The 27,414-nt window shown below is 43.4% G+C and overlaps 1 protein-coding gene across 2 annotated transcripts in view; it reads right to left on the bottom strand.

The window, feature by feature from the left end:
• CROCC2 (ciliary rootlet coiled-coil, rootletin family member 2) overlaps nucleotides 1-27,414 on the bottom strand; it is an 878,259-nt gene that overhangs the window by 616,249 nt on the left and 234,596 nt on the right. For both annotated transcript variants that reach the window (XM_069213663.1, XM_069213664.1), the window contains 2 exons: nucleotides 21,975-22,157; nucleotides 20,773-20,917 (listed from right to left, as the gene is read on the bottom strand). In XM_069213663.1, coding sequence (XP_069069764.1) covers nucleotides 20,773-20,917; nucleotides 21,975-22,157 — 328 coding nt within the window. The remainder of the gene's footprint in view (nucleotides 1-20,772; nucleotides 20,918-21,974; nucleotides 22,158-27,414) is intronic.

Here is a 27,414-nt window from a genome sequence, read left to right on the forward strand (position 1 = left end):
TGGCATTGTTGTTTTATACTCTAATTCACCCAGGTGTCAATTTGGTCCACAGGTTTATCCTGTTTGTAACATAAAAATTGTCTAGGCATGGCATTTTGTACTGCAAGTGTGTCCCTTCAGTACAAAACCTATGCTAGACATCATACACCATTGCACCAGGGTGCACGGGAATGGGCATGGTGGCAAGCAGTTTGTCTATGTGCTAGCCCAGGAGAAGAAGACAGCAGTAGGCCATTCTTAATAAATATGGCTCTGCATTGTTTTCTCCCCCTTATGCAACACAGTACAGCCACTTTGGTTGCTTTGTTGCTCTGCACTAACATTTACTGCATCAGCCCCACTATTTCATAACCCTTTTCAAGCTATTCTTCCTAAAATGCTCATCACCACCAGTGCATATTTAGATCACCTAAACTCCCCATCTTTATCCTCTGTCCCCAGTGTTCTTCCATCTCCCTAGTGTTTCAATCAGGACGTGGGTACATTGGCATTTGTACAGCAACAAACTAGGCAACACAAGGACACTAACAAGTGGACACTAACAGTTGTAATGGCAAATAGGCACTGTAACCAGTACATTGACGCAGGTAATCACCACTGACACCAAGTAACTGACACAGGGTTCAATGAAACACAAGCACCAGTACTGACGAGAGAACAGTAACACTGGGACACTGATGTGGAGAACAATTACTAATATTACAACACTGATATAGGGGAGAGGCAGGAACTTTAACAAACAAACAGTGACATGAAGACACCAACAAACAAGTTACCGACTTTCAGTAATGCCTTATCTGGTAGAGACTATCTAGCTGCATATTCCCTACCTTAGAATTAGCCCCAGGTGTCAGACTGGATCTGGAATTTTTTTGTGCACAGTATCCCTGTACGCCAGTAGGTGTCGTTGTTCGGCTCCGCTTGGGTCTTCCGCATCGGCAGTGATAGTCGTGGTTTTATATAGGTCCCACCCCAGCGCATAGACGTCAGTTATTTTCCACGACTTTCTACAGCAGGAGTGCAGAGCAACGAAGAACACTAAAAGGGGAAAGCCCTGTCCCTAGAGATCCATTCTTAAAGTGGGGAGGATGGGTGGGTCGGTAAGGAATCTGCACCTAGACAGACTCTACCACACAAGGCATTACCGAAGGTAAGTAACTTGTTCATCTGATAGAGATTTCTAGCTGCAGATTCCTTACCTTAGAATAGATAACCAAGCAATACCTCCCCGGAGGTGGGACTGTGAAACTGCTTCAGTTCAAAAAGTACTGCAGGACCAAATGGGTAAAGAGCCTGTCTAGACGGACTTGACTGTCCAGGCAGTAGTGCTTGGTGAACGTGTGCAGAGGAGCCCACGTTACTGCCTAGGAGATGTACAGGACCAAAATTCCACCTGCCAAGGCAGTGGTCGCAACTTCTGCTCTGGTGGAATGAGCACGCAAGCTTTATAGGGGATTGATTCTTGGGCAGTGCGTAGCAGATTTAAATGCAGAGCACAATCCATCAGGAGATTTTCTGTTGCTGCACTGCCATCTCCTTTGCTTCAACATACCCCACGAAGAGTTGTTTGTCCACCCAGAGCTCCTTCGTGGGGGTCAAGGTCGAAGGATACCATTCTTTTTGGTTCAAGTCGATGGGGTAATTCCTCTTCCTTAGAGGGATGTGGCAGAGTGTAAAAGGTAGGCACGGTGATGGAGTGGTCTCCATAAAAAGGAGTAACCACCTCTGGAAGGAATGAAGCTCTGGGCGAAGGACCAGCTTGTCCGAAAGATGTTGAGGTAGGGAGACTTAGCCGACAAACCCTGGAGCTCACTGACCTTCCGGGAGGATGCTATGGCCTCTAGGAAGGCCGTCTTGATAGTAAGGGGGCTGAGAGGACAGTTGTGCAGTGGCTCAAAAGGAGCACACAGCAGAAAGGTGAGTATCAGATTAAGGGCCATATGTACAAACACATTTTCCCATAGACACAGAATGGGTAAAACCCTTTGCTACATCTGGCCCTAAGTCTCCACTGAGGCATGATGAACGGTGAAGGTAGGAACATGTGTTTAAGACCATTCAAAAACCTATTTACAACAGGGAATTTGAACAGGGATGGGTGATCTGGCAACCACAGAAAGGCTGAGAGGGCCGAAAGATAGCCTTTTAAGGTGCCCAAAGCAGAGCTCTGCTGGACAAGAGAAAGAATAAATATGAGGTCGTGAGAAAGGGTAGCAGAAAGAGGGTCAATCTATTTTTCTGCAGACTATGGCACACACTTACCCCAGTGGCGGTGTAGACCTAGTAGAGGGGGATGTCTGGCTGCCAAGATAATACTGCAGACTTCAGACAGAGGGTTGAAAGCTATCAACTGTCGCCCTTCAATCTCCACGCATGAAGGTGCAGTGTTGACAGGTTCAGGTGGAGAACCCTCCCCTGCAACAGAAGATTGCCCTGAAGAGGCAGCCTAAGAGGAGGACTGATGGTCCTGCTAAACAGCACAGGATACCAAACAATCTGAGCCCAGTCCAGAGCCACAAGGATGACTTGGGCCCAAGTTGGTCCTGATCTTCTTGGGAACTATGGGCAGGAGTGTTATGGGCTTAAAGGCATATGGGAGGCCTGCACTTCACTTGAGAGGAAAAGCTTCTCCGAATGAGAGACACCTTGGAAACTCCAGCACACAAAACTGCTGACATTGCGTGTTCTCAGTCGTGGCGAACAGATCTAACTAAGGTTCTCCTCACTGCTGAAACACACCTTGTACCACCTCCAGATGGAGACACCATTTGTGATCTGCTAGGCATCTTCGGCTGAGTTCATCCATTCCTGACATTAAGAGAGCCTGCCAAGTGTTGAGCCACCAGCGATATGCCCTGATGTTCCAGCCGAGTCCAGAGGCACAGGACCTCTTGACAAAGGGTCCAAGAACCGAGCCCCCTGTTTGTTGCAGTTTCACATGGGGCGGTGTTGTCTATCAACATATGCACTAGCCTTCCCTTGATGGAGGGCAGAAGAGCTTTCAATGCCAGCCGGATTGCTCAGAGCTCCAGTAGGTTGATGAGGATTTGGGGTTTGGCTGGAGACCAGAGGCCTCTGATCTTTACCTCTCTCAGATGGCTGCCCCAAGCCAGGAGTGACACATCTGTCACTACTGTCAGATCTGGTTTGGTAAGGGAGAGGGGTCTGCTGCTGACTCAATTGCGGCTTGTTAACCATCACTGCAGATCTTTTGCAGTTCCCTCCGAGATCTGGAACATGCCAGTGAGATTCCCCTGATGCTGCACCCACTGGAACTTCAGGTTCCACTGCAGAGCCCGCATCTGTAAGTGGGCATGTGTCACAAGCAGGATGCAGAAGGCATGAGGCCTAGCAGTCTGTCAGTCGCACCAAAACCCAGGATAGAGGTTAAAACATTGGTATCATAGACTGAATATTCTGGGCTCACCGGGACGATAAGACCGAAACTGCACTGTGTCCAAAACAGCTCAGATAAAAGGGAGTGTGAGAGAGAGGCAAGTGTGAATTTGCCATATTGATAGTGAATCCCAGCTAGTGCAGTAGGTCCACCGGAGTCTAGAGGAGGGAGACACCTGCCTGAGGCAAGCCAGTCTTGAGTTAGGGTAAGCTTGGTATCCCTGATCTCTGCAGATTAACTGCAACCACAGCCATCACCTTGGTGAACACCCGAGGGGCGCTGGGTAAGGCCAAACAGGAACACAGCAAACTAAAAGAACATGTCACTTACCTTCTGTAACAAATTATCGGGTAGAGGCAAGATCTAGCTGCAGATTCCATACATTTGAATTTCCCAAGGCGTCAGACTGGATCCGGATACTTCTGCTTGAGCAATAACCCTGCACGTGTCATCGGGTGGCTCTGTTTGGTTCCACATGGTTTTGTCTGCACCAGATGTGATGTTGTGGTCACCTATATAGGCGCCCCCCTGGTCGCAGACGTCAGTTACTTTTTTCATGACTTTCCATGCCACGGGGCCATAGCCATTAACTGAACAGACGATTGTGAGTCCAATCTAGTGTCCTGAAAGGTAGATATAGTTTCTACCAGATAATGCGTTATCAAAGGTAATAACTTGTTCTTCTGATAGAGACTCCTAGCTGCAGTTTCCTTACCTTTGTACAAATACCCAAGCCATACCATCCTGGTTGTGGACATATTTTCTACACTAGGAAGTCCTGCAGGAAAACAAATGGAAAAATGGCCATCTCTGCGAACCCAACTGTCCAGGCAGTAATGTTTTGCAAACGTGTGCAGTGATGCATACATAGCTACCTGACTATTATCCAGGACTGAAACACCACCTGCTAACTCCGCGGTCACAGCTTTACCCCTAGTGAAATGAGCCCTCAAGCCCTCTGAAGGCTGCTTCTTCGCCAGTGCATAGCAGATTTTTAAATGTTTTGGACTAGCTGCTCAGGAGGATAAGCCTGAAACTGCATGGAGTCCAGAACAGTTCCAATGCGTCTGATAGGGAGTCAGGTGTCACATTTATAGTGCACCCCAGCGAATGCAGGAGGTCAGCCCTATTCTGGTGGTGGAAGACGACCATCTGGAGGGGAGCACAGTGAACTGAATGTGCATGTGGCCTACCTTGAACTGCAGGCTGCGCCTGGGCAGGCAGGATGGGGATATGAAGATACGCATCCTGCAAGGCGAAGGCTACCATCCAGCCTCCTTGGTCTATGACAAGACATGAGCCAAAGTGGGCATCTTCAACTTCTCCTTCTTGAGGAAGAGTTTGACGATCAATAGGTCTAGAATAGGGCGAAGGCCCTTGTTCTTTTTGGTAACAGAAAGTAGCAGGAATAACAACAAATACCTACTTCTAATATCGACATCCTTTCTAAGGCTCACTTGGTCATGAGCTATAACTTCTTCTCTGAGAAAGTCATGTGATCCTCTGCCAGCCATTCGTGTGTTGGCAGTATTGGGGGAGGAAAGGATTGGAAAGGAAGGGCGTACCCCTTCTGAATGATCTGCAGAATTTAAGCATCTGATGTGACGGACTTCCAGTGGAGGAGATGATGTTGAATTCTCTCTCCAATTGGACCAGCATTGTCTGCAGAATCAACTAGGAGGGTGCTGCTGCCAAGGGTTGGGTGGAAGATGACTTCTAGTTTCCACACCCTCTAGGGTCTGAAAGCTTGGGAAGCTTGTACAGGATGGTAGCTGGTGGGGTGAAACGCCCCTTTCATGGCCACGAAAAGGGTGAAAGGCAGACAGTGGATGAGGGGTCGCCAAGACGCCCAAGGTCTTGGCCATAGCCCAAGAGCCCTTAAAGCACTCCTGCTGGGAGTCTGCCTTCCCATCAAACACTCAAGTTCCGTCAAAGGGCATGTCCATAAGGTTTGCCTGGACATCCCCCCAAAAAGCCAGTTGTTGTTAGCCAAGTATGGTGACATAAGGCCACAGTCGATGAAACTGCTCTCACCGGCAAGTCAGTCATATCTAAGCCACACCTAATGATAAACTTTGCTGCATCTCTCCCGTATTTTACTGCTTGGGAAGAGGATGACCTTAGCCTCCTTCGGGACCTGTGGCAGCACTTGCGCAACCGTATCCCACAAGGTGTGTGAGAAAAGGCCCAAAAAGCAGGAGGTGTTCACCAACCTCAATGTAAGACTGGTGGAAGAAAATAGCTTCTTCCCAAGTTGGTCTAGCCTCTTGAATTCCCTGTCTGGGGAAGCGGAAGGGAATGCAACTTGGGAAGTTGGGGCTTGGACTACCAAGCTCTCAGGAGTGGGGTGTTGGCTGAAGAAACTAGGGTCTCCCAGTGCAGGGCGATGGTGGTGGGCAATTTTCCTATTTACAGGAGCACTTGTGGTGGGTTTGGACCTGGTTCCTGGCAGGACATCAGTAAGTGCTTCATTAAAGGGCAAAAGGGGTTCAGAAGCAGAAGCCCCACGCTGAAGCACTTCTGTCAAAAGGTTAGGTTTTGACAGCTACTGAGGGCAGTTCAAGGACGAGGACTTCTGTTCCCCTACACATCACCACTGCATTGGAAGCTTCCTCCTCCATAGCTACAGTGGGGTGAGAGAGCAAGCCAGAATCTGGAGGGGTTCACTGGCCTCTCCTAGTACCTCATACCAGTCCATAGATCGTTCTAACTGGCGTTATAAAGGGTCCAGTGACCCCTCCCAATCTTCTGGCTGTAGAAATTAATGCTCAGACAACGATCTGGCACCCATGGGCGCCATCTGCATCGGAATCAGCCTTGTGAGATGCCGTTCTGGCTTGGAAATCAGAATGGGGCTGGCGCGTCAGTGGGTGCCGGGAGCAACGGTGTTCGGAACAGCGCCAGAGATGGTCACAAGGGTACGACCGGCGCAAATCCAGATTTGGAACCATGAGACCCCACTAGAGCTCAGACAGAAGCCGCGGGCGCTGAATGGGATGGGGCCTCCTCTGACCTCAAGGCGCCCGAGGGCGCTCTGAGGAGGTCAGACAGTTCGAATATGCAGTGCATGGCCTTGTAGAAGTCTTTTCTTTGAGCATGGGTCACTCCGTCTCCCGAAAATGAGTCCGTTTAGATTTCTTCTTGTTCCTCTTCCCCAAGTGCCCAGAGGACCTCAAGTGGACTTGGGGCTCCTGGAGCGGTCCTGCGAACTTCTACTTAAATCGGGACCAGGACCTTTGAGGAGGTGCATCAGATTGCATCGACTACTGGGCTGCAAGCAGCTTTAGGGACCACTCCCTCAAAGCCTTCTGCACTATGGCCTCAAAGTCCAAGCACTACTTTAAATCATGGTCGTGCTCGAGACACCATAGGCAGACAGGGTGAGGGCCTGTAACCGACACGGCGCGGTAGCAGGTGCCACAACACACTTTAAAAAATACTTGAAACAATGTAACACCGCTCGCAAAGGTACTGCTCAAGCAAAGGTTTCCAGATCCAGTATGACGCCTGGGGAATTAAAAGGTGAGGAATCTGGAGCTAGAAGTCTCAATCAGATGTGCTTGTGGCTGACCGTGAACTGCAGGTACCATCCTTGGGCAGTCATGATAGGAGTGTAGAAGTATTCGCCATGCAAGTCCAAACCTACCATCCAGTCTCCTGGGTCCAGGGCAGAAAGGACTGGAGCGTGCATGAAGAAATTGAGATATCTCAGGACTATAATAGTACAAACACCTCTGTCAATTTTGGGCACCAGAAAGTAGAGGGTATAATAACCATTACTTACTTCCGGTGTTGGCACAATGTCTATGGTTCTAACGTTCAAGAGAGCTGCCACTTCCAAGAAGATTAAGGAGAGATGGCCCTTCGTCAGTCTTTTGCAAGTGGGTAAAATGGGTGGAGGAGTAGCCATGAAGGGGAGGGAGCAGCCCTTTCGTACACTCTGGAGAGCACAACCGTCTGATGTTATCGACCTCCAATGGTGCTGGTGATGATGTATCCTGCCCACTGGTTGTTCATGGTTGGAGGGAGAACTAAAGAGGTTTGGAGGATGCGGCTGCTTAGGGGTGGACTGGCCCAACCTCTGGTTGTCTGACCCACAGGGTCTGGAAGTACTGTGTCCTCAGCCACACAGATGCTGGGGAGCATGCATGCTGTGCAGGGTAAAGATGAGACTGGAAGCTCCTTCCATGCCCACAAATGGAGCAAAAGGCAGACTGGGGTTGGCAGCAGGATGTGGAAAGGCCAAAGGACCAGGCTGTAGATCTGATGTCCTTGAAGCACTCCAGCACTCAGACCGTCGTCTCTGAAGAGACAAGAACTATCAAAGGCCGTGTACATAAGCAAAGTTTGGACATATGCTGAAACGCCAATTGTTCTCAGCCAGGTGTGGAGCCATAAAGCCACATAGAAAGAAACCACTCTGCCTAGCGAGTTGGTTGTGTTCAGCCCACATCAGATCATGAACTTGGCTGTGACTCTCCTGTCTGCCACAGCTTGGGAGAGTATGGCCCATGCCTCCTCTGGGACCATGGGCAGCAACTGCACAACCAAATCACAGAGTGAATGGGAGTAACAGCCCAAAAGGCATGCTGCGTTCATGGACCTCAGTGCCAGACTGGCCTAAAAAACATTTTCTTGGCTACGTTGTCTAGCCTTTTGGATTCTCTATGTGGTGGGGTTGTAGGGAATGCACTAGGATCTCCATGGGAAGTGGAGGCTTGGACCACCAAGCTATCCAGGGTAGGGTGTTGAGTGAGGAAACTGGGTTCCCTTGGGTGGGGCATTAGTGGCAGGCAATTGTCCTGTTCACAGGAGCCCCTGTGTAGGGCTAGGGCCAGGCCCGAACAGGACTACCGCAAAAGCTTCATTAAATGGGAGAAGCAGTTCTGAGGGGTAACTCCCGGCTGAAGCACTTTTGTCAAGAAGTAAGTCTTGGCTGCCACGGAGTTCAGGCTAAGGTCCAGGGCCTCGGCCACCCTTCTCATTACCACAGGAAATGAGGCTTCCTCCAACATCCACACTAGGAGGAGAGAGCAAGTTAGTATCTCGGGAGATGTCCAGCCCACTGGGGTACACCAATTCCTCACACCAGGAAATGCTGGGGCCTTGGGGCTGGTATTCATCAGGGTCCAGAGGTCCCTCCCAATCTTTCCCAAGATCTAGCCCGTAACAATCGGCTTTGGTCTGGAGGGTAAGGCTCCAGTCTGCACCGAAGTGGGTGTCGGGCAACAACACTTGGGCTCCGTGTCTGAATTGGGGGGTGAGAATGGGGGCTGCGCCGCCAGGAGTGTTGATATCGGGAGGGTTGAGGTGGATGTGACTGGCACCTGTCTGGATCCATCCGTGGACTGAGGGGCGAGACCTGCCGTGGGGGAAGTGCTCCAGTGGGGGCGGGCCATCCAAATTTTCACAGCTGGAAGGGGGTCACTCCAGCTCCCGGAAAAGCAGGGACATCCAACGAACTGGCTCAACCATAGAGCTAGCCTCGAATGATGACGTTCCCTCATCTCGCTGGATGACCTTGATCGAAAGGGGCTTGAGGAATTGCTCCCTCAAGGCCTTGGGGTGCATGGCATGAAAATCAACGTAGGGCTTGGCATTGCATTCACGCTCAGGACATCAGAGGCAGATGAGGTGCGGGTCCATCTCTGACCTTTGTCAGTGGCAGGTGCCCCAGAGCTTGAATCCAGCCTTCTTCGTGGACATCCCTGCCATACCAGATCAATAGAGAAAAACTTTGGCAAGGGTAAAAAAAAAACTCTGTCAAAACATGTCTCTCTTCGGATTTGTGCTGACTGGTGCAAAAAGAAAAGAACAATCAACGCGCTGGAGTGGGACATATATAGGTACTGCACACATAATTTCCGGTGCGGACGATGCCACGTGAAGCTGCAGGGACAGCGAAACTAAAACATTGACTTAAGTCACAAACAATAACACTAGGACACAGACACAGTTGCACCAACTTGGACACTTGAACAATGTCTTGGGGCCAGCAGCAAACCTACAGTAACACAGGGACTGTCATTGGGACACCGGCACGGAAGCTTCAACACTTACATGGGGATAGTGACTTGGAAACAGTGACACTGTAATGTTGAAAGTGACACAAATATTGATGATGGGACAATGGTAAGGGGGTGGTGACTCCAGGCGATTAAAAAGGGGAGGACAAGGTAATCACACTAAAATACTGACACTTGGATACAACACTAAGAAAGTGAAATAACACAGGGGCACAAAGTCACAGGCACAGTCTAGAGGGACACAACACTGGGGTACTGACAAGGATCACTTGACATTGGGATACTGACACAAGGACAACGACATTGGGACACAGGCATTCATACTGATACTTGGACACTAATATGGACACTGGACACTGCAACACTGCCAAGGGCTACTGCCACAGTGACCATATCTGGAATGACAGAAATGAAATGAGCACACTGATACTGGGATAGTGACACGGGGGCCCTGATTTCAATATTGGAACACTGACAGAGGGAAACAGAGGGATATTGGCACATATGCACCAACACAGACATTGGGACACCTACTTTGGACACCAAAAAGTTCACAAATACTGACTCAGACACTGAGGGACACGGACATAAGAACTGTAATACTGATGCAGGACACTACAACACTGGAATGCTAATAGTGGGAAGTGACAACACTGAGCACTAGCATGGAGGCACAGACACTGGATCACTGGCACTAGAGCATCAAATCTGACACAGAAACTACCAGGGGAGACACACATTGGGTTAGTAACGCTTGCACATAAATCCTGATGGGGGAACACTGACAAAGGAATGCTAACACTGGGGCACTGACACAAGAACACCGTTATGTATATATCAACACAGGAGTTATCAAGATTGACAGTAGAACACTAGCATGCACAATGAGAAGTCCAATGCTGCCATTTGCACATAGCCCAAGATACTATGAAACATGGACTCTGGGACAGTTAAAGTTGCATGGGACACCGTCTTTGAAATAATGACACTGGGATAATGAGAGATATAGGTGTGCATATTGGGACTGGGGTATTGAAACAGGGACACAAACAAGCAACAAGTCATGTGGACATGAATACACTGGCACTGTTACAGAGACTGACATTTGGACAATGATTTCAGGACACGGATACATGGACATTGTGACAGGCACTGATATTGAGAGACACACTGCAAACCTGGCATTGAGGCATGGCAATACAGGCACAATGTACTTCAAAAGAAAAGGATCCCTGACCAAATAAAGAGAGACATCCAGGGAAATATGCAAAAAGTAAAAAACACAAATCTCTCCTATTCATTTCAAATACATATTTGATATTGTAACTACACACAATGTCCATACATCAATAATTTATTTCTACAAAGTGTACATACTGATATTGCAAAAATGTAAGAAAAAGAACTGATATGCAACAACTCCTCCCTATATTACAAATCTCCAACATATAATACTATAAAACAACATATAAAAATACAAATAGATCAACATCACAAGCACCAAACAATAGGATCAAAACAACACCAAGACAAATAGAAACAATTAATCACGAACATATAAACAAACACATATTTACTTCACATAAAGCGTATCATGTAAAGACTAATGTACATTTCATATATCAGACATAAATACATTCTAAATATCTCATTGTTCAAAACTGAGCCTTAATTAGTTTCATCAAACTATCTCCAAATTATTCTAAAGATTCAATTCCATTTCATTCAAGGATGGATGTCCATAATGCATATCCACATTTTTATGCAAAAATGTTCAGAAAATAGTGGAACATAGTCCATGTATATCAAATCCAGCCTCTTCCTGGTATTACAATCAAGCACCATCCCTGATCTAAATAACGGTTACTCCTGTTGATGTTGCCGTAACAGACGCGCGTTTCGGTGGATTACACCATCCAATACAATCAAAATTGTGTATGCCACCTTCATCAGGACAGTGTATCGAAAGCAGGCACTATGCCATTCTTTTTTGATCTAAACATAAATTCAAACAAATTAAATTTCAATTATATCACCTTCGTACAGGGAATTGTTGTGTCTGTTCCCATGCCCAAAATAAATAAAAGTGGGTGTGAATATTCATATAATATTGTCCACCACCTAATGGGTAAAAAACCAAAACCCCTTATTCTGTCCTCGTACCACAAGAGATCTACAAACACATCCAAACGCATGCGCTTCACCAATTGTGCAAACAATGACCCAACTATCATACCTGATAATATCCACAAAATGAAGAGACTCTGTACAGACTCACAGGAATGGGGGGCTGCAAAACTAAACAAAACTACACATTAAACTGCTACAAGGCCCTTCTCTTGTGTGACAGACTCTATACACATGTTCAAACCGCTCCAAGCTCAGACATATCACTTTCCGTGTAGCCTCCAAAGAAAAGACATTACTAAAACAATGTAGAGGCGGATATCTAAGAATATGTGACAGAAGGCCACATAGTCTCTACACTCAACAAGGCGGAAGTCGAAAAACCGACCTATTAACTCAAGTCGCTTAACTTCTCCTCGACTCATTTCCTACATGATATTGAACACTCGTCATAACGTTCGCGGCCATGAAATCCACCGTTTATATCCTAATGCAGAACGCCGAGACCTGCTAAACATGGAGAAAGGACTCTAAACCATCAAGGGAAAATGAAAATGCCTGCAAACCTGACAGCCATTTTGGAACGGTGACGAGATATATCAAACCTCTTACAAAACACTGCCCATAGTAGATCAAAAATACATTTGGTAAGCATGATATTTCAAAAAGCCATACCACAAAAAAACAAAACTAAAAAAAAAAGAAAAGCATATAATGAATTATAATTGCACCCAAACTAAAACCATCCACCCATTCAGAGATACTATCTTTATACATAAGAAGTTACGTTTTTTAGAAAGTGTTGTGCCAAGGTATTTCCTCATTCAAACCTTTGTCAAAAGTCTCCAAATAAAAAATCCAAAATACTTCTCTCTTCTTTCTAACCAATTCTAGATTCACACCACTTTTCGCAGACATTTTTTCTAAAATAATCCATCTCATATCAACTTCATTATGACGGTTTGTGATCCAATGTGTGACTAGAGGGGCAGCCAGTTTACATGTTCCGATAGCAGATTTATGTTCACAAAGTCTGATTCTGAATTCTCTGGATGTCTCGCCCACATAACCTAAGTCACAGGGACATAAAATCAAATAAATCACATTTTTTGATTGGCAGTATGTCATGGCTGTCAAAACAATTGACCTTCCATTGTGTGTAAGACTATCGGTAACCATCGCTCCATCACAGGCATGACAATTACCACATTTGTAATTGCCTTTGATTGGATCCAGCTCTACGATGGAGCTTTGTACAGATTCCTTTGTACTGCTCATGGCTGACCAGAATGCAGCACAAATTTTTGTTCCTCTTAAAAGCAAAGAGAGGTTTTTCCAGAGATACAGAGTCATTGCTTGTATTCAAGATATGCCACTGAGAGTTTATGATCTGTCCAATTCTATCATCTAAATTAGAATGCTGAATAGCACATAGCAATCTCTCATTGCCTTTTCTTTCCTTTTCTTGAAATAATGTCTGACGGTCATAAAACTTTGCTCTTTTCAGAGAGTCTTGAATCACTCTCTGGGGATATCCTCTCTATCTCATTTTTTCTGCTAGAACATCCGCATGTTTCATAAAATCTTTCAGTTCTGTACAGTTTCCTTTGAGACGCAAAAACTGGCTAAAAGGAATGGCCTGTCTTTGACTTACTTCTTAGATGGAAACTATCGAAGTGTAAAAGAGTGTTTCTTGCTGTGGGTTTTGTGAACAAAGACACTATTAGATGTCTATTGCTATGTTTGATATAAACATCTAAAAACCCTACTTGATTGCAATCACTCTTTACGGTGAATTTCAAGTTGTTATCACATAGATTAAGCCATAAAAATAACTCTTCCAATTTATGTTCCTCCCCTTTCCAAATAAAGAAATCATCTATGTATCTACACAACATGTGAATGTTTCCAAAGAACGGGGCAATCTCATTGTACATGTGCTTCTTCTCAAATGCACCTACATACAAATTTGCCACACTCAGAGCACAAGCTGTTCCCATAGTAACTCCCTAAATCTGTTGGTATACTGTTCCATTAAATTCAAAATAGTTATTGTATAAAACCGTCTTTAAACATCGATAACAAATTCATGTAGGGAATCAAAACCCTGATCTGTAAATATTGCTGCATTTTGACTACTTCTCTCTAACTTGATTACTGTGCCATTAGTAGCCGCCAGCTCCCCTAATCTTCTGTACTTAGCTTTATCTTGCTAAGTCATGACAGGAGGTCTTTTATATGTTATCATTGATAGGAGTTTTTATGCTGATAACTCACCTTGCCTGTTATGGTCTTCATAAATTTTTTACACAGTCAAATAACCAATCTAACTAATGTATTATTCAAGGTTTGTTCTCTGTGTATATATTTAGACCATAGTGGATTTTTCAAGCCTGATGTTTTCCCTGATGAGGCCCTGCCTTGAATATTTGGAGGGTAAGCATTGTGGAACCTTCGCCAAGTTGGTCCTTTCTTATTTATCACTGTTGTACCTTTGTCACATGGCACCTCTGGGATTCCTCACGAGTGTATGGGGTAATATCTCAGGATATTGTGGACACATCACTGTTGACGACAATGAAATTCTTTGACGTTGGTTTCTTTCTTTTCTATTCTTCTAGGTTTCTGATCTCCCTATTATGGGATTCCTAATTGTTTAAAGGATTAGGTACGTGCTAAGGTCCTGACGAATCTCATAAGATCATTTATTGATTAAAAAAATGCAAGAAACATGTTGACCTATGATACAGAGTAACACAGGGGATCTTGTGTTTACTCTTTCCTTTACTATTCTCTATTGCGAGATTTAGTAACTATATTAAAATTTCTTTCATATGGGGAGTGTAGACATTATTTTACCATATCCCTATTTATTGTTTTTAATCATGTCAGAGGTATCAGTATTAGAATAAATAAATAAACAACTTGTTACCTCTAGTTATTTTTAACTATCCTTATACCAATCCTTAATCACTTTTTGACCGGTTGTGCATTATTTTCAAAAGATCTCCGGCAAAGAGCCCCGTGTGGTGCCCGTCCGGCATTGCAGTGCCGACCTGACGAGGAGCATAGCCCTATGATAAAGCATGTCACCGGATGGTGAGTGAGGGCTCTTGCTTCGAATACTTTGGTTTCCATTGTATGCAGAACCACTAAGTTTGAAAGAAACCCTCTTGTATTTTGGAACCGTGTGTACATCATTTGATTTACTGATTATCGGGAGCTTTACACACGGACCAGGAGTCTTTTCCTCCGAATCTCCCACGTATGCCCCTCCCTGTTGTTGTTTTCTGACAATTGTTTTGACAACCAAGACAAACTGCAGATCAAAAAATGTGATTTATTTGATTTTATGTCCCTGTGACTTAGGTTATGTGGGCGAGACGTCCAGAGAATTCAGAATCAGGCTTTGTGAACATAAATCTGCCATCAGAACACGTAAACTGGCTGTCCCTCTAGTCACGCACTGGATCACAAACAATCATAATGAAGTTGATATGAGATGGATTATTTTAGAAAAAATGTCTGCGAAAAGTGGTGTGAATCTAGAATTGGTTAGAAAGAAGAGAGAAGTATTTTGGATTTTTTATTTGGAGACTTTTGACAAAGGTTTGAATGAGGAAATACCTTGGCACAACACTTTCTAAAAAACGTAACTTCTTATGTATAAAGATAGTATCTCTGAATGGGTGGATGGTTTTAGTTTGGGTGCAATTATAATTCATTATATGCTTTTCTTTTTTTTTTAGTTTTGTTTTATTGTGGTATGGCTTTTTGAAATATCATGCTTACCAAATGTATTTTTGATCTACTATGGGCAGTGTTTTGTAAGAGGTTTGATATATCTCGTCACCGTTCCAAAATGGGCGTCAGGTTTGCAGGCATTTTCATTTTCCCTTGATGGTTTAGAGTCCTTTCTCCATGTTTAGCAGCTCTTGGCGTTTTGCATTAGGATATAAACAGTGGATTTCATGGCCGCAAACGTTATGATGAGCAGCCAATATCATGTACGAAGTGAGATGAGGAGAAGTTAAGCGACTTGAGTTAATAGGTAGGTTTTTCGACTTCCGCCTTGTTGAGTGTACAGACTATGTGGCCTTCTGTCACATATTCTTAGATATCCGCCTCTGGATTTTTTTAGTAAAGTCTTTTCTTTAGAGGCTACACGGAAAGTGATATGTCTGAGCTTGGAGCAGTTTGAACATGTATATAAAGCCTGTCACACAAGAGGAGAACCTTGTAGCAGTTTAATGTGTAATTTTGTTTAGTATTGCAGCCCCCCATTCCTGTGAGTCTGTACAGAGTCTCTTCATTTTGTGGATATTATCAGGTATGATAGTTGGGTCATTGTTTGCACAATTGGTGACCCGCATGCGTTTGGATGTGTTTGTAGATCACTTGTGGTACGAGGACAGAATAAGGGGTTTTGGTTTTTCACCCATTAGGTGGTGGACAATATCATATGAATATTCACACCCACTTTTATTTATTTTGGGCATGGAACAGACACAACAATTCCCTGTAAGAAGGTGATATAATTGAAATTGTCATTTATGTTTGAATTTATGTTTAGATCCAAAAAGAATGGCGTAGCGCCTACTTTTGATACATTTCCCTGATGTAGGTGACATACACAATTTTGATTGTATTGGCTGGTGTAAGTACACCGAATCGCGCGTCGGCTATGGAGTAACTATTATTTAGATCAGTGATGGTGCTTTGATTGTAATACCAGGAAGAGGCTGGATTTGATATACATGAACTATGTTCCACTATTTTCTGAACATTTTTGCATAACGATGTGGATATGCATTATGGACATCCATCCTTGAATGAAATGGAATTGAATCTTTAGAATAATTTGGAGATAGTTTGAGGAAACTGATTAAGGCTCAGTTTTGAACAATGAGATATTTAGAATTTATTTATGTCTGATATATGAAATGTACATTAGTCTTTATATGATACACTTTATCTGAAGTAAATATATGTTTGTTTATATGTTCGTGATTAATCGTTTCTGTTTGTCTTGGTGTTGTTTTGGTCCTATTCTTTGGTGCTTGTGATGCTGATCTATATGTATTTTTATATGTTGTTTTATAGTATTATATGTTGGAGATCTGTAATATAGGAAGGAATTGTTGCATATCAGTTATTTTTCTTAAATTTTTGCAATATCAGTATGTACACTTTGTAGAAATAAATTATTGATGTATGGACATTCGGTGAGGTTACAATATCAAATATGTATATGAAATGAATAGGAGAGATACATGCACAATGTTCGTTGGCACTGGGATATAAGGACATAAAGACACTAATGAGTGGACACAAAGACCAGGCCTGTGAGATAGACCTAGGAGATCACAGACACTTGGACCATGAGCATAAGAACAAAGATGTCTATGGTCCCAACTGTCTCTTGGTACCAAGAGAGAATAATGTTGGCAAAAGCTGTTCATTAGCAATACTTCCTGATCTTTATTCTGGGGATAATAAAGGAGTATATCAACTTCCTATTGGCTTTTAAACCTGTTTAAAATAACCAGAACCCTGACTCAGTAAATGTAAGTTCCCAGAAGCACCTTTTCGACTGCAGCATTGGAAGAAAGCCACAAGCAGTAAAGAAAAGGGGGCTGCAGTAAGACTAGACATGCTGCATTTACAGGAAAATATATTTTTTTCCTTGTTGTTCAAGCCGTCATCATTTAAATTGCACTGCCTACTACCTGCCCAGCGGACTTGGAAGCACTCTGGAGGCTGCCGCCTAAAGAGAAAGACCAGTACAGAGCAAGGATCTAGAACCAAAATGTTTCACCACGACTCACTGTCAGTGGTTTGGAGTCTAGACAGTGCATACATCGTAAAAATATTAGTGCATGGGCCAAAGGTGTCTAGGAGGCCACCACAGGATTGCAGACTCCCTGGCCTGCCGAATACCAAAACTGCATGATATAGATTCCATGTTGTGCCCTTTTCCCATTATCCTAAGCTTCCTGTACCTACTTCTTACCTTGGCGTGCCTGTTTTCATCCCTCGTATTTCCCATTTGTTACTGTTTAGTTATCTTTCTCTTCAACTTTTTGTATCCCTACTTCTCTTTTTTCTAGGTCAAAGTATGATTTTGAAAATTACGTCTGGGTCCCTAAAATGAGTATGGATGCCTCTCACCTCCAATCACCCACAAAAATGAAGCAATAGGTCAAAAGCTCAGGAACGATGGATGGGTGGCTGCCTGCCTAGTTCCAGCTCTTTCTGACTAGTGGAAGTCGGCAGATTGCCAAGCTCACTGCTTCAGCTGTGCGCATCCTGTCTTTCCGTCCTGCTGACTGTTCCATTGAGGGCTCATTTGTAGGAGCAGTCAGCGCAGTACTGACTGGCAGTGAGACAATACAGATGTATGCACCACGTCAGTGTACTCAAATCTGCGTTGATTTGTTTAGAACTGGCCGAGATTTCCTTCTTTTCTCACCCAACAACGTATGTAAGATGGTCATTGACTGAAATATTGGCAGCATGACTGACTGAATAAAGCAAAATCATGGGGTTATTTTTGATATATAAGACACTCACTGTAGGTTCTCTTTAGCTACGTACGCAATAGTACTCAATCGCAACTTCTCAGCTTACCAAACTTTAGGCCTTAGTAAAATCCTTAGTTCCATCTAGACTAGACAATGGATTTGGCACTTCTCAGTTTAAAAAAGAAATGGCCTTTTGCTGCTGAAAGCAGGGTAAATTCAGCAGTCTGATCTCCAATAGAAAAAAATCTGACCACATATCAATGATCAACCAGCTTCCAAAGGAATGGCAATGCATTCTTAGAAGTAAAGCCCCACACCATAACGCTTTAATAAACTTAACATAGAAATTAGGAATCCTATATAAGGAGAACACTCATTGGAACAAAGAAATCGGCATGCTAGCAATTCCAAAACTTCAAGATATAAATATGCAATCAATCCTTTTCCAGGGCAGCCCAGAGATTCTGGAACAGAAGGCTAGACCACAAAGAACACTGCATTCAAGAAAGAAAGAAATGAAAGTTTTATGATAAAACAGAGCATCACATTTACGTAGGATCAGAGTATTGACCACTCGAACAAGTGGCTTGAAGATTATCTTGATGGTTGTCTTTTTAAGGTAATACGTCTAAACAGTGCTGTTCGAAAAACGACACCCTCGAAATATATATTCACATGTACGTAAAGTGCTCGGATGTCAATGATGGCATGGTCTGCGCTACATATCACCTCAAAATAAATAAATGACTAAAGAAAGAAAATAATTCTGAGCACAAGGCAGTCCGGATTTTGAAGAAATGAAAGTGGGGCATGGAAAGAAAGGTATCTAGTAAGTGAAAGATTGAGGGAGGAAAAAAGGCAGAGAGGAAAGGAGAGTATATATGAAGGGAGAAGGAATGAATACGTTAGGGAAAAAGAAATAAAAGTAATGTAAAGGTGGATGTAAAGAGGGGATAGAAGGAGAAATGGTAAAGGGAAAAAGAACAGAGATAGAGGAAGGAGATGGAAGGGAACGGTCAGTGATGTCTTTGGAGGAAGGAAAAATAAGTGGGCGAGGATGAAAGAAAAGTGGGGGGTGACAATAAAAGTAAGAGAGAAATAGTGGGGAGGGAGAAAATAAGGAAGGAGGTCATCCTGGGAGAAAGCATTAATAGAGAAGGGTGTAATGAAAAGAAGGGTGAATGATGTAATGAAGGGTAAAGGAAAACGGGAGGGAAGAAAGAGGAAGGGCTGATAGAAGAAAGGAAGAATTAATTTATGAAAGCAAGGGAAGAAGAAAAGAAAGCTTTTTGTAGTGAGGGGATGGAAGAAAGAAAAAAGGAAGCGAGGGAGAAAGTAATGAGAGAATCAAAAAAAGATGTAAGAAGTGTAAGGAACAGGTAGGAAAAAGAGGTAAAAAGTTTGGAAAGAGAAGAAAGGCAAGGAGAAGAGAGAAAGAAGGAAGAAGGCAAATTAGAGAAAGGAGGGAAGGACACTTCCTTAATTCCTGGAAGGAATGCATTATGTGGGCATGCGGAAAGAGATGGGAGAAGGGAATGAATAAGGGATAAAGAGAGGGAAGTATGGGGAAGGAGGCAAAGGGAAAAAGTTAGAGTAAGGACGAAGAATGATGACAGAAAGGCAAAGAAGTGGATGTGAGGGATAAGTGATTGATGAATAAGAAAGGAGGCACAGAAAGTGACAGAACGGTGGGGGAAATATACAAAAATGGACCTTTAGTTAGGTCTGCGCTATAGAAACATCACATACGTACCTAAGGGAAAAAAATGGGTCCAAGAAGCTTACATGAATTGTGAAGAGGGGGGAAAAACGAATACTGTTGTAAAGTGGAGTTGAAAGGTGACAAAGGAAGTAGGAAACGAGGAGTTATCTTTAGAAGTAAGACAGTGGATAATGGAATGAACCAGGGCGGCTCCTCCATTAAGGCAGAGGAGCATCACCCCCCTACCAGCAGAGGCAAAACTTTAAAAATAAAATTATAATAAACCAGGTTTATTATCATTTTATTTTTCTTTAGTGGCCAAGTCTTGGGGGTGGGGTCATCATTGTGATGACAGCCATGGAGGGAGAGAGGTGTGCACTCCCCTCAGTGCACATGTGGGTTTGGCCGGCTGTCTCAGGACAGCCAAACCAACATGCGCACTGAGCTGTCTCCAAGCCGAGCTGTGTTGCCAGGTTGGAGATAGCAGGCACAGGCTCCCAAGTCTGCCTGCCGTGGAGCAGAAGAGCGGCGATCCCTTGGAAGGCACATAAGTTATTTAATTTTTTACATTTATTTTTGCCCCGCAAAACCCCACCACCACCCTTCCCTGACATCGGCCACTACAGGAAAGAACACAAGAACAATTCGATGGGACAGGAAAAACAATGTGATATACATGGACAAGGCAAGAAAGGGGAACATAAAATAGAGAAAAATATTGGGGTGAGGAAAGTGGGAATATCATAAAAGTGAAAAAGCAAATAGCAAAGGAAGTTGCAGGGGAAAGAAGGGCGAATGAGAAGAGAAAGCAGGTGACAAACGTAAAAAGAGGAAGTGGGAGAATGAGCAAGGAAAGGAGAGGATTAAGACAGAGCGCACAGAGGGTGTGCGGATGAGGAGAGGGAGAATTGAAAGGATGAGAGAGGGAGTATGAGAGAAAGGTTAAAGTATGCAGCACAATAGTGCATTGGATGGGCTGAAAGGCATTCTGCTCACTTTAGAAAGTGCCTGAGTGAGCCCATTCTTCTCAGTCTCCAGGACCTCCTTCTCCAGCATAGACTGGTTCAGTGTTTCCCGCACCATAACAAGCTCCTTCTTCAGGCCGGAGATCTTCTCCTCCAGATGTTCCATGTCCCTCTGCCTGAAGAAGAGTTGCAAGGACATCTCAATCCTTAGTACAACCACAAGCATCTAAGTACATATAAACTAAACAGGGCCGTTCACCTCAGAAGAAAGGAGATAGTCTCACACATACCCAACCATGAGTTTACATCATTCTACATACTTCCCCATGCCCTTGAACAAAGTCTTAATCATTTTCATCACTAAACTAATAGACTTCTGCAGTATCACTTATTGTACTAAACAATCCTGTAAACTCCTATGGGTTTTCATCCATCACAATTTATCAGCCTCATACAGTGCTACAGCGTCTCATTTATTCCTCATCATGTGCTCAACACACTTCTCTGAAGTCTCACTCATTCTTAACCATCAGCCACATTCACTTCAGTATTAGTCAATCTCATCACTGACCTAAAGCACTTGCAGTTGTCTATTTCTTTTTTCCACCTATTGACCTCATATATTACGGAAGTGTAATTAATCCTTAGTCTCTGGCCTCATTACACGTCTACAGGATTTCATTCATCCCTAGGTAATAGCATCATACAGTTCAACTGACTTTCTATTATTCTCATTCCAGTTCTCATATACCTCTACGGAGTATCAGGCAATCCCAATACATTCCCTGGGAACTATGATTTGTGATAACTAATGATATACTTTTTTATAAGGTTCCACTTAAATTGTAATTGATCATTCGTATCATGAGTTTGTTTCATTCTCATGACGAGTTTCAAACACCCCTATGTAGTCTTACTTTACAGATCTGTAGCCTCTATACTCTTATGCAGTCCTCATTCTGAGCCATTTGTCTACTAAACTGCTTTGAACCACTTTCTTTCTTGGGATATACACTTTTATAGGGCCTCTCACATTCCCAAAGATTCACCTTCCAAATTTCTTTAGTCGTTCATTATCAAAACCTGCCCTCATACACTTCACTAAGGCTTTCCATTATCTATGCGTCTCTAACAACTGGCCTCATTAACTGAAAGAAGCTTCAGTTATTTATTTACACTTTACAGGCACATGATCTACCCAAAGACCAATGCAAATGAAGAAGTGGTACTTACCCACGCTCAAGCTCCTTCCGGTTGCGCTCTCTCTCCTTTAAGAGATCTTCGTTCTGCTCTCCTAGTAGGCCTCTCTGATGTTCTAACTCAGTGTTTACAGCCTTCAGCCTCTCTAGCTCAAGCTGAGTAGTATCTGCTAGCTGTACAAGGTTCTGCAATGAGGACTCCAGCGTTTCCTTCTCCCTGTAAAAAACAAAGGCTCATCGGGCCTGGAGCATGTGGGCATGGACAAGATGCAAGTATGAGGTGTTTAAATTATGGAAACAGACTTGAGACAATGTGCAACACCTTTTGTAGAGGACAGGGGGTGGGAGCGTCTGAGTTACACTATTTATTGATACAGGGAGTTTCCCATTATTTTCAGATGTCTGAACACCCAACCTTTTAGTGACGACAGGGACACCAATTAAATCCACTGCACATATTTGTTACTTATCAGTGGAGAACAGTGCAGTCCCTTAAACAGGGCTATTTAGCCTAGGCCTGTGCACAAAGTGTGAGCCAACATGATTAATAAGACTACCAATTGCAGCCATTCCCAAAGTGAGGATAGTGGATTTTTGGGATGTGCACGTTCATGCCTGAGTGTGTTCAACTCCACCATGTGCTTTTGGTCCATTTTTATCCATCTGCACCACAGGTACCAATCTACACCACATTCAAGTAATGATCTCCCAGTCAGCACAGCCGTCTCAGAAGAGGATGGTACAGCTGGTGGCAAATGGGGACCACCTACGAACACATTTTCAATCGCATGTCTCACTAGCCACCAAGGCTCCCAAGTAGAAATTTGGGCTGTATATTTTTCAAAGCAATAAATTTAAAAAAAAATAGATCTTTGCTTTTACACTGCATAAGGGAGGAAGTACGAGCATATTTCTGACACAGACATACACAGACATCAAAGTTCCAGCATATTTCTGACAGTGACATACACAGCCATCAATCAATACCTTAATATGGCAGTCACTATACTGGAACTGCCAGTGATTTTTGCTGCAACAAGCCAGATATGAAAACGGCAAATCCATTGATACATTCCATTTGCGCCCAAGTATAATTGTGCAACAAGAAGAGTGAATGAAGAAATACCTAAATTGATGTCAGCTACTGCTGATTGTTCAGGACCAAATACTATACCATCATTTTCTACCCACTCTGCCACTCTAAATTGAACTAGCCATATGTATATAAGCCTTGGCACTGCCCCAGCAGGAACAGTCCAGTCTGAACTGTCAGAACAGTTAAACCCCCCCCACCAAGACAGAGCCACAAGTGTCCCCACATCGGTTGCAGTCTACCTGCTAACAATAAGCAACAATACTCTACACAAGGGCTGACAGGGAGAAAAACACAGATTGAGTGAGAAGGCTGACGTCCCAATGTGAAGTTAAATAGGGTTTTCAATGATGCACAATTTTGACCAAGAGAAGACCAAAGCCAAAACAATTGTTGTGCAAACAGGCATGAACTCCTCTTTGAGCTGTCACACAGCTGAGAAGCTAAAGCTGATAAACTTTGCACTCAACTTCTGAATGGACACTGTGAAAGGCATTTTGGTGAGCTTTTTAACCGTTGTGCATAGGCTAGGGGTTTAGATCAAGAAAGCAACGCTTCACTTAAACAGGAGCCACAGCTGGTGGTATGACTTCACTGATTCATTCTGTTGAAGGTCAGGAACAGGTATAGAGTGAACTACAAAAACTAAGCTACGTCAGTGAATAGCTCAACATTCTAATCTTCTAAACTGTAGTCAAAACAAAAGTCAACTAACCTATCAAGAGTGCATTTTGTATAAATGCACCTTTCTAACTGAGTAATCAAGTGCAAAATGTTCCTGGCCCCACCAAATACAACATCATAGCAGACCTTAATGAACCACAGTTATTTTCCCATGCTGGACTTGAACACTTTCTACCATCAGATGGACATATCCAAGGAGCCGTGGCAACTATCATCTCCACGGAAGATGGACTCAATCAGTATGAATGACTAACTTTGGTACCCCTTTCATAATGCCATCTTGAAAATTCTAGTTGACCTTCCTGGTGCTCTTACCATCAACAAAATCCTCATTTTCACCAAGACGCAATGATGCATTATGTATGCCTGCTTAAGTGCACTGAAAGAATGTAATAGAGACTGACCCTTGTTAAATACATGTCTGAGTTCCTAAAGCCAGTTTTCAAGCTCTTTGATTAGGCCATCTCATCCGTAAAAATAAAAACTGATCCCTTGGAAGTTTAGGATATGAAGTAAACTGGGGAAGCCACAGAAGACTTCAAATCGTCACTGACTGGTGTCAGTTTATACATGGTAACTTTAACAGAATTGTTGCATGCACCTGTAAAAGAATAGAGTAATTGGTTGTGGGGTGAGAGACAAAAAAGGTGTTTGGATGAAGAAAAATGTACAGTTGGCTGAGACAGGCCTGCACAGGCACACATTTACCCTTTAAAGATAGAAGGAGACCCTGTGGATTTTCAACCATCCTACTATAGCCACATAGGGTGGGGTATTTCTCTTCCTTAGCCTAAACTAGCTTCATATAGATAGACTTCGATCTTCACCTATCAGTGTTTCTCGTAGATAAAATGTGAAGCAATTCAATCTATGGACGTAATGAAAAACAAAGGGAACATCTTGTATTGCTGATCGATGTACCCCAGTAAATACCTGCCTATACGGAAGACAGTGATTTGTTAATTAAAAAACTAACAAACTCGTAGAGATAGAAGAGAGTCTGTTATCTAATGGTTAGAAAAGACATTTTGCATTCACATGGGATGGTGTCAGCTGAGGTGAGAAGGGAACAATTTCACTCTATTTGATTAACAGACTTGTGGCCTTAGATGCATCATCTTGTCCCCCCATGGCTTCCACATACCAATAAAATAACCCATGGTTCTGTAATACAACAACAGGATCACCACATGCTGCCAAACTGATCTTCTCAATAAATAGGTACTGTCTGTATTGGAAACATCTGTGTCTGAGATCATTGTAACAAAGCTGGTGATGTCACGATCTGAATGCTTCTTACCGCGATTGTTTGTTAATCTCGAGGCACCACCTGGTCTCTTGCTGGTTCTGGACTGACCAAGGTAAGAGCAACCCTTTCCAGTAGCCACGGTGCTGCTGATAGAGTAACACCAAGCAGACAGTGACCTCCAGAAGGAGTCCCAGAGGAAAAAACCTCAGAAGGAAGGAACTCCTGGAAAGGAGGTAAGAAAAAAGAGAAGCGTGATATAAACTGGAAACAGCAATACTGCAGCCAAGAATAAACAGGAGAAGTCCAAAAATCACCGGAAACAGGAGCGAGGAGCACCACGAGAACAGAAGTGTTTGCAACGCAAGGAACAGAAGACCAATTGTGCTTATATACTGGAAAACAGGAAGTGACACGCAGGAAGTTCCAAAGACACCATCTTGAATTGGGAAAAGCCACATTTAAGTGAATGGAAAAATAGCCATGGTGTAAAAAAGGAAGCAAGGCATGCAAGGAAGGAAACACATACTCCTGGGACGAAGAAAAGATGGCTAAGGGGAAAACCATAAAGAAAGAGAAAAACAAGAAAAAAGATAAAAGGCAGAAAGAATAGGTAAGAGAGATTATAAGGGCGAAAAGCAGGCCCAGCGCAAAGCAGCACCCAAAGAAAGATTGACTGGTCACGCTGTGGACCGAAAAATAGGTAGCGGCCCCAAATGCGGCTCAAAACGTGGCCTGCGGCGGAAACGGCTTTCTGGATGTTCCAGCTGTTATGCCATCAAACCCTGTGGTTGAATACCCTCAAAAAAGCATAAACAGGAATACATATTATCTTGGAATGTGGCAGGCATTAAGAGATCAGCAGTGAGAAATCCTTGTTTGAAACCACAACATCTCGTCAGTAGGAAACGTGGCATGTTTTGAAACTATTAATTAATAGAGTGATTGCTGTACCAGCAGTACAGATTAAGATAAATGGACCGGAGGGTAGGTTAACAATTTTGTTATCTATCCTGGTGAATGTTAAGGTACTGCTGAAGCACAGCCTAGATGTGCAGCACATAGAATTTTAGACCAATGCAGGGTTAAAGTGGGGCCTTCATTTAGTGCATTTTCATGTCCTTGCCCACAAATAAGAAAGATCCTACTAGTAAAACATAAAAAAAACCTGACAACTTTGCAACATGATTCAGGTGGGCCTCAAGAGGTTGATTGCCTTTTTACTGCAGGTGACTTTATTGTCCACCTTTAACCTCTACCCTGTCTACTTGCGGAAACATGGCCCAAGGGCACAGTTTATAACATTCCTTTATAACAAGAAGTAGACCCTAATAGAAATTCTGTGGCAAGGAAAATCTTAATTCAGTTAATAGCCCTCTTTCAACTCTGTGCTTGCAATTGACTAAGGAAATCAGAAAATCCAGCAATGTCAACATTTAGGTGTGCAAGTAGTAGAATGCTGGATTACATTTTATTTAACATGGCTATCTGGGCATTGGTAGATGATAGATGTGTTGAGACACGATTAGAAATTAATGAAGATGTGTTAGTTCTTCGTTTTTTTATTCTCAGCAAATGAAGGCATATTTACAGGGATGAGAAAAAATGGGATGAACGAGGTGCCATCCAACAGTTGCAAGATGTTAAAATGGCCTACTCTGGAGATTTACAATATTTACCTGAAAAATTAGGCAAGGTGTTTGGGCATTTAAAACAAGTTTTGGAAAAAGATAGACTCCCCCTCAAGAAATTCTAAGATTACATGATCATATTCGGAGAAGATTTGACTAAATGCACTAAGCCAATATGATCTACCAGGATCCATTGCGGTAAGCAGCACAGATATGACAAGGAATGCAGGACAACAAAGTAGATGTTGCTGACGACCATCAAGGAGAGTAGGAATGATCAGACTGAGATGGTCGCAAAGAGTTGAGATTAAGTTGGTGGCGAAAAAGAAAGATGAGGTAGTGGAAACAAACTGGGATCTACTAATGGCGGCTACAAGAAACAAAGACCAGAAAAGATTCTGGGACATACTGATTGATGGTTCTGCTGAAGCAGAGAGAAACTTGAACGCCACCCTAGATAGAAGCCAATGGTTTAACTACTTTTCAAAGCTCTGAAGTCCCAGCCTGGGCAACTGTCTGCTTTTGGAGGAGGAAAGCTGAAGGTTTATTGAAGGACAAGCGATAAGGGCCAGCCCATTCTCTCTTAGTGAATAGTTTTGTAGCACTAGAAGCTCAGTCTAACAATAAGATACCACAAGAAGACAAACTGATAGGTGGCACTGGCAGAAAGTTCATTTGGTCCAAGTGAAAATCATCACACTGGTGAAAAGCTTTGTCAACCATTTGAAGCATGCCTCACACCACTATCCACATAAAGCAAGTGTTGTTGTACCGCTGCAGAGGCCAACGGATCACTCGCTATTGTCTACAGATTTTGCAT

The sequence above is a fragment of the Pleurodeles waltl genome, chromosome 11 (assembly GCF_031143425.1).
Source record: "Pleurodeles waltl isolate 20211129_DDA chromosome 11, aPleWal1.hap1.20221129, whole genome shotgun sequence".
NCBI lineage: Eukaryota > Metazoa > Chordata > Amphibia > Caudata > Salamandridae > Pleurodeles > Pleurodeles waltl.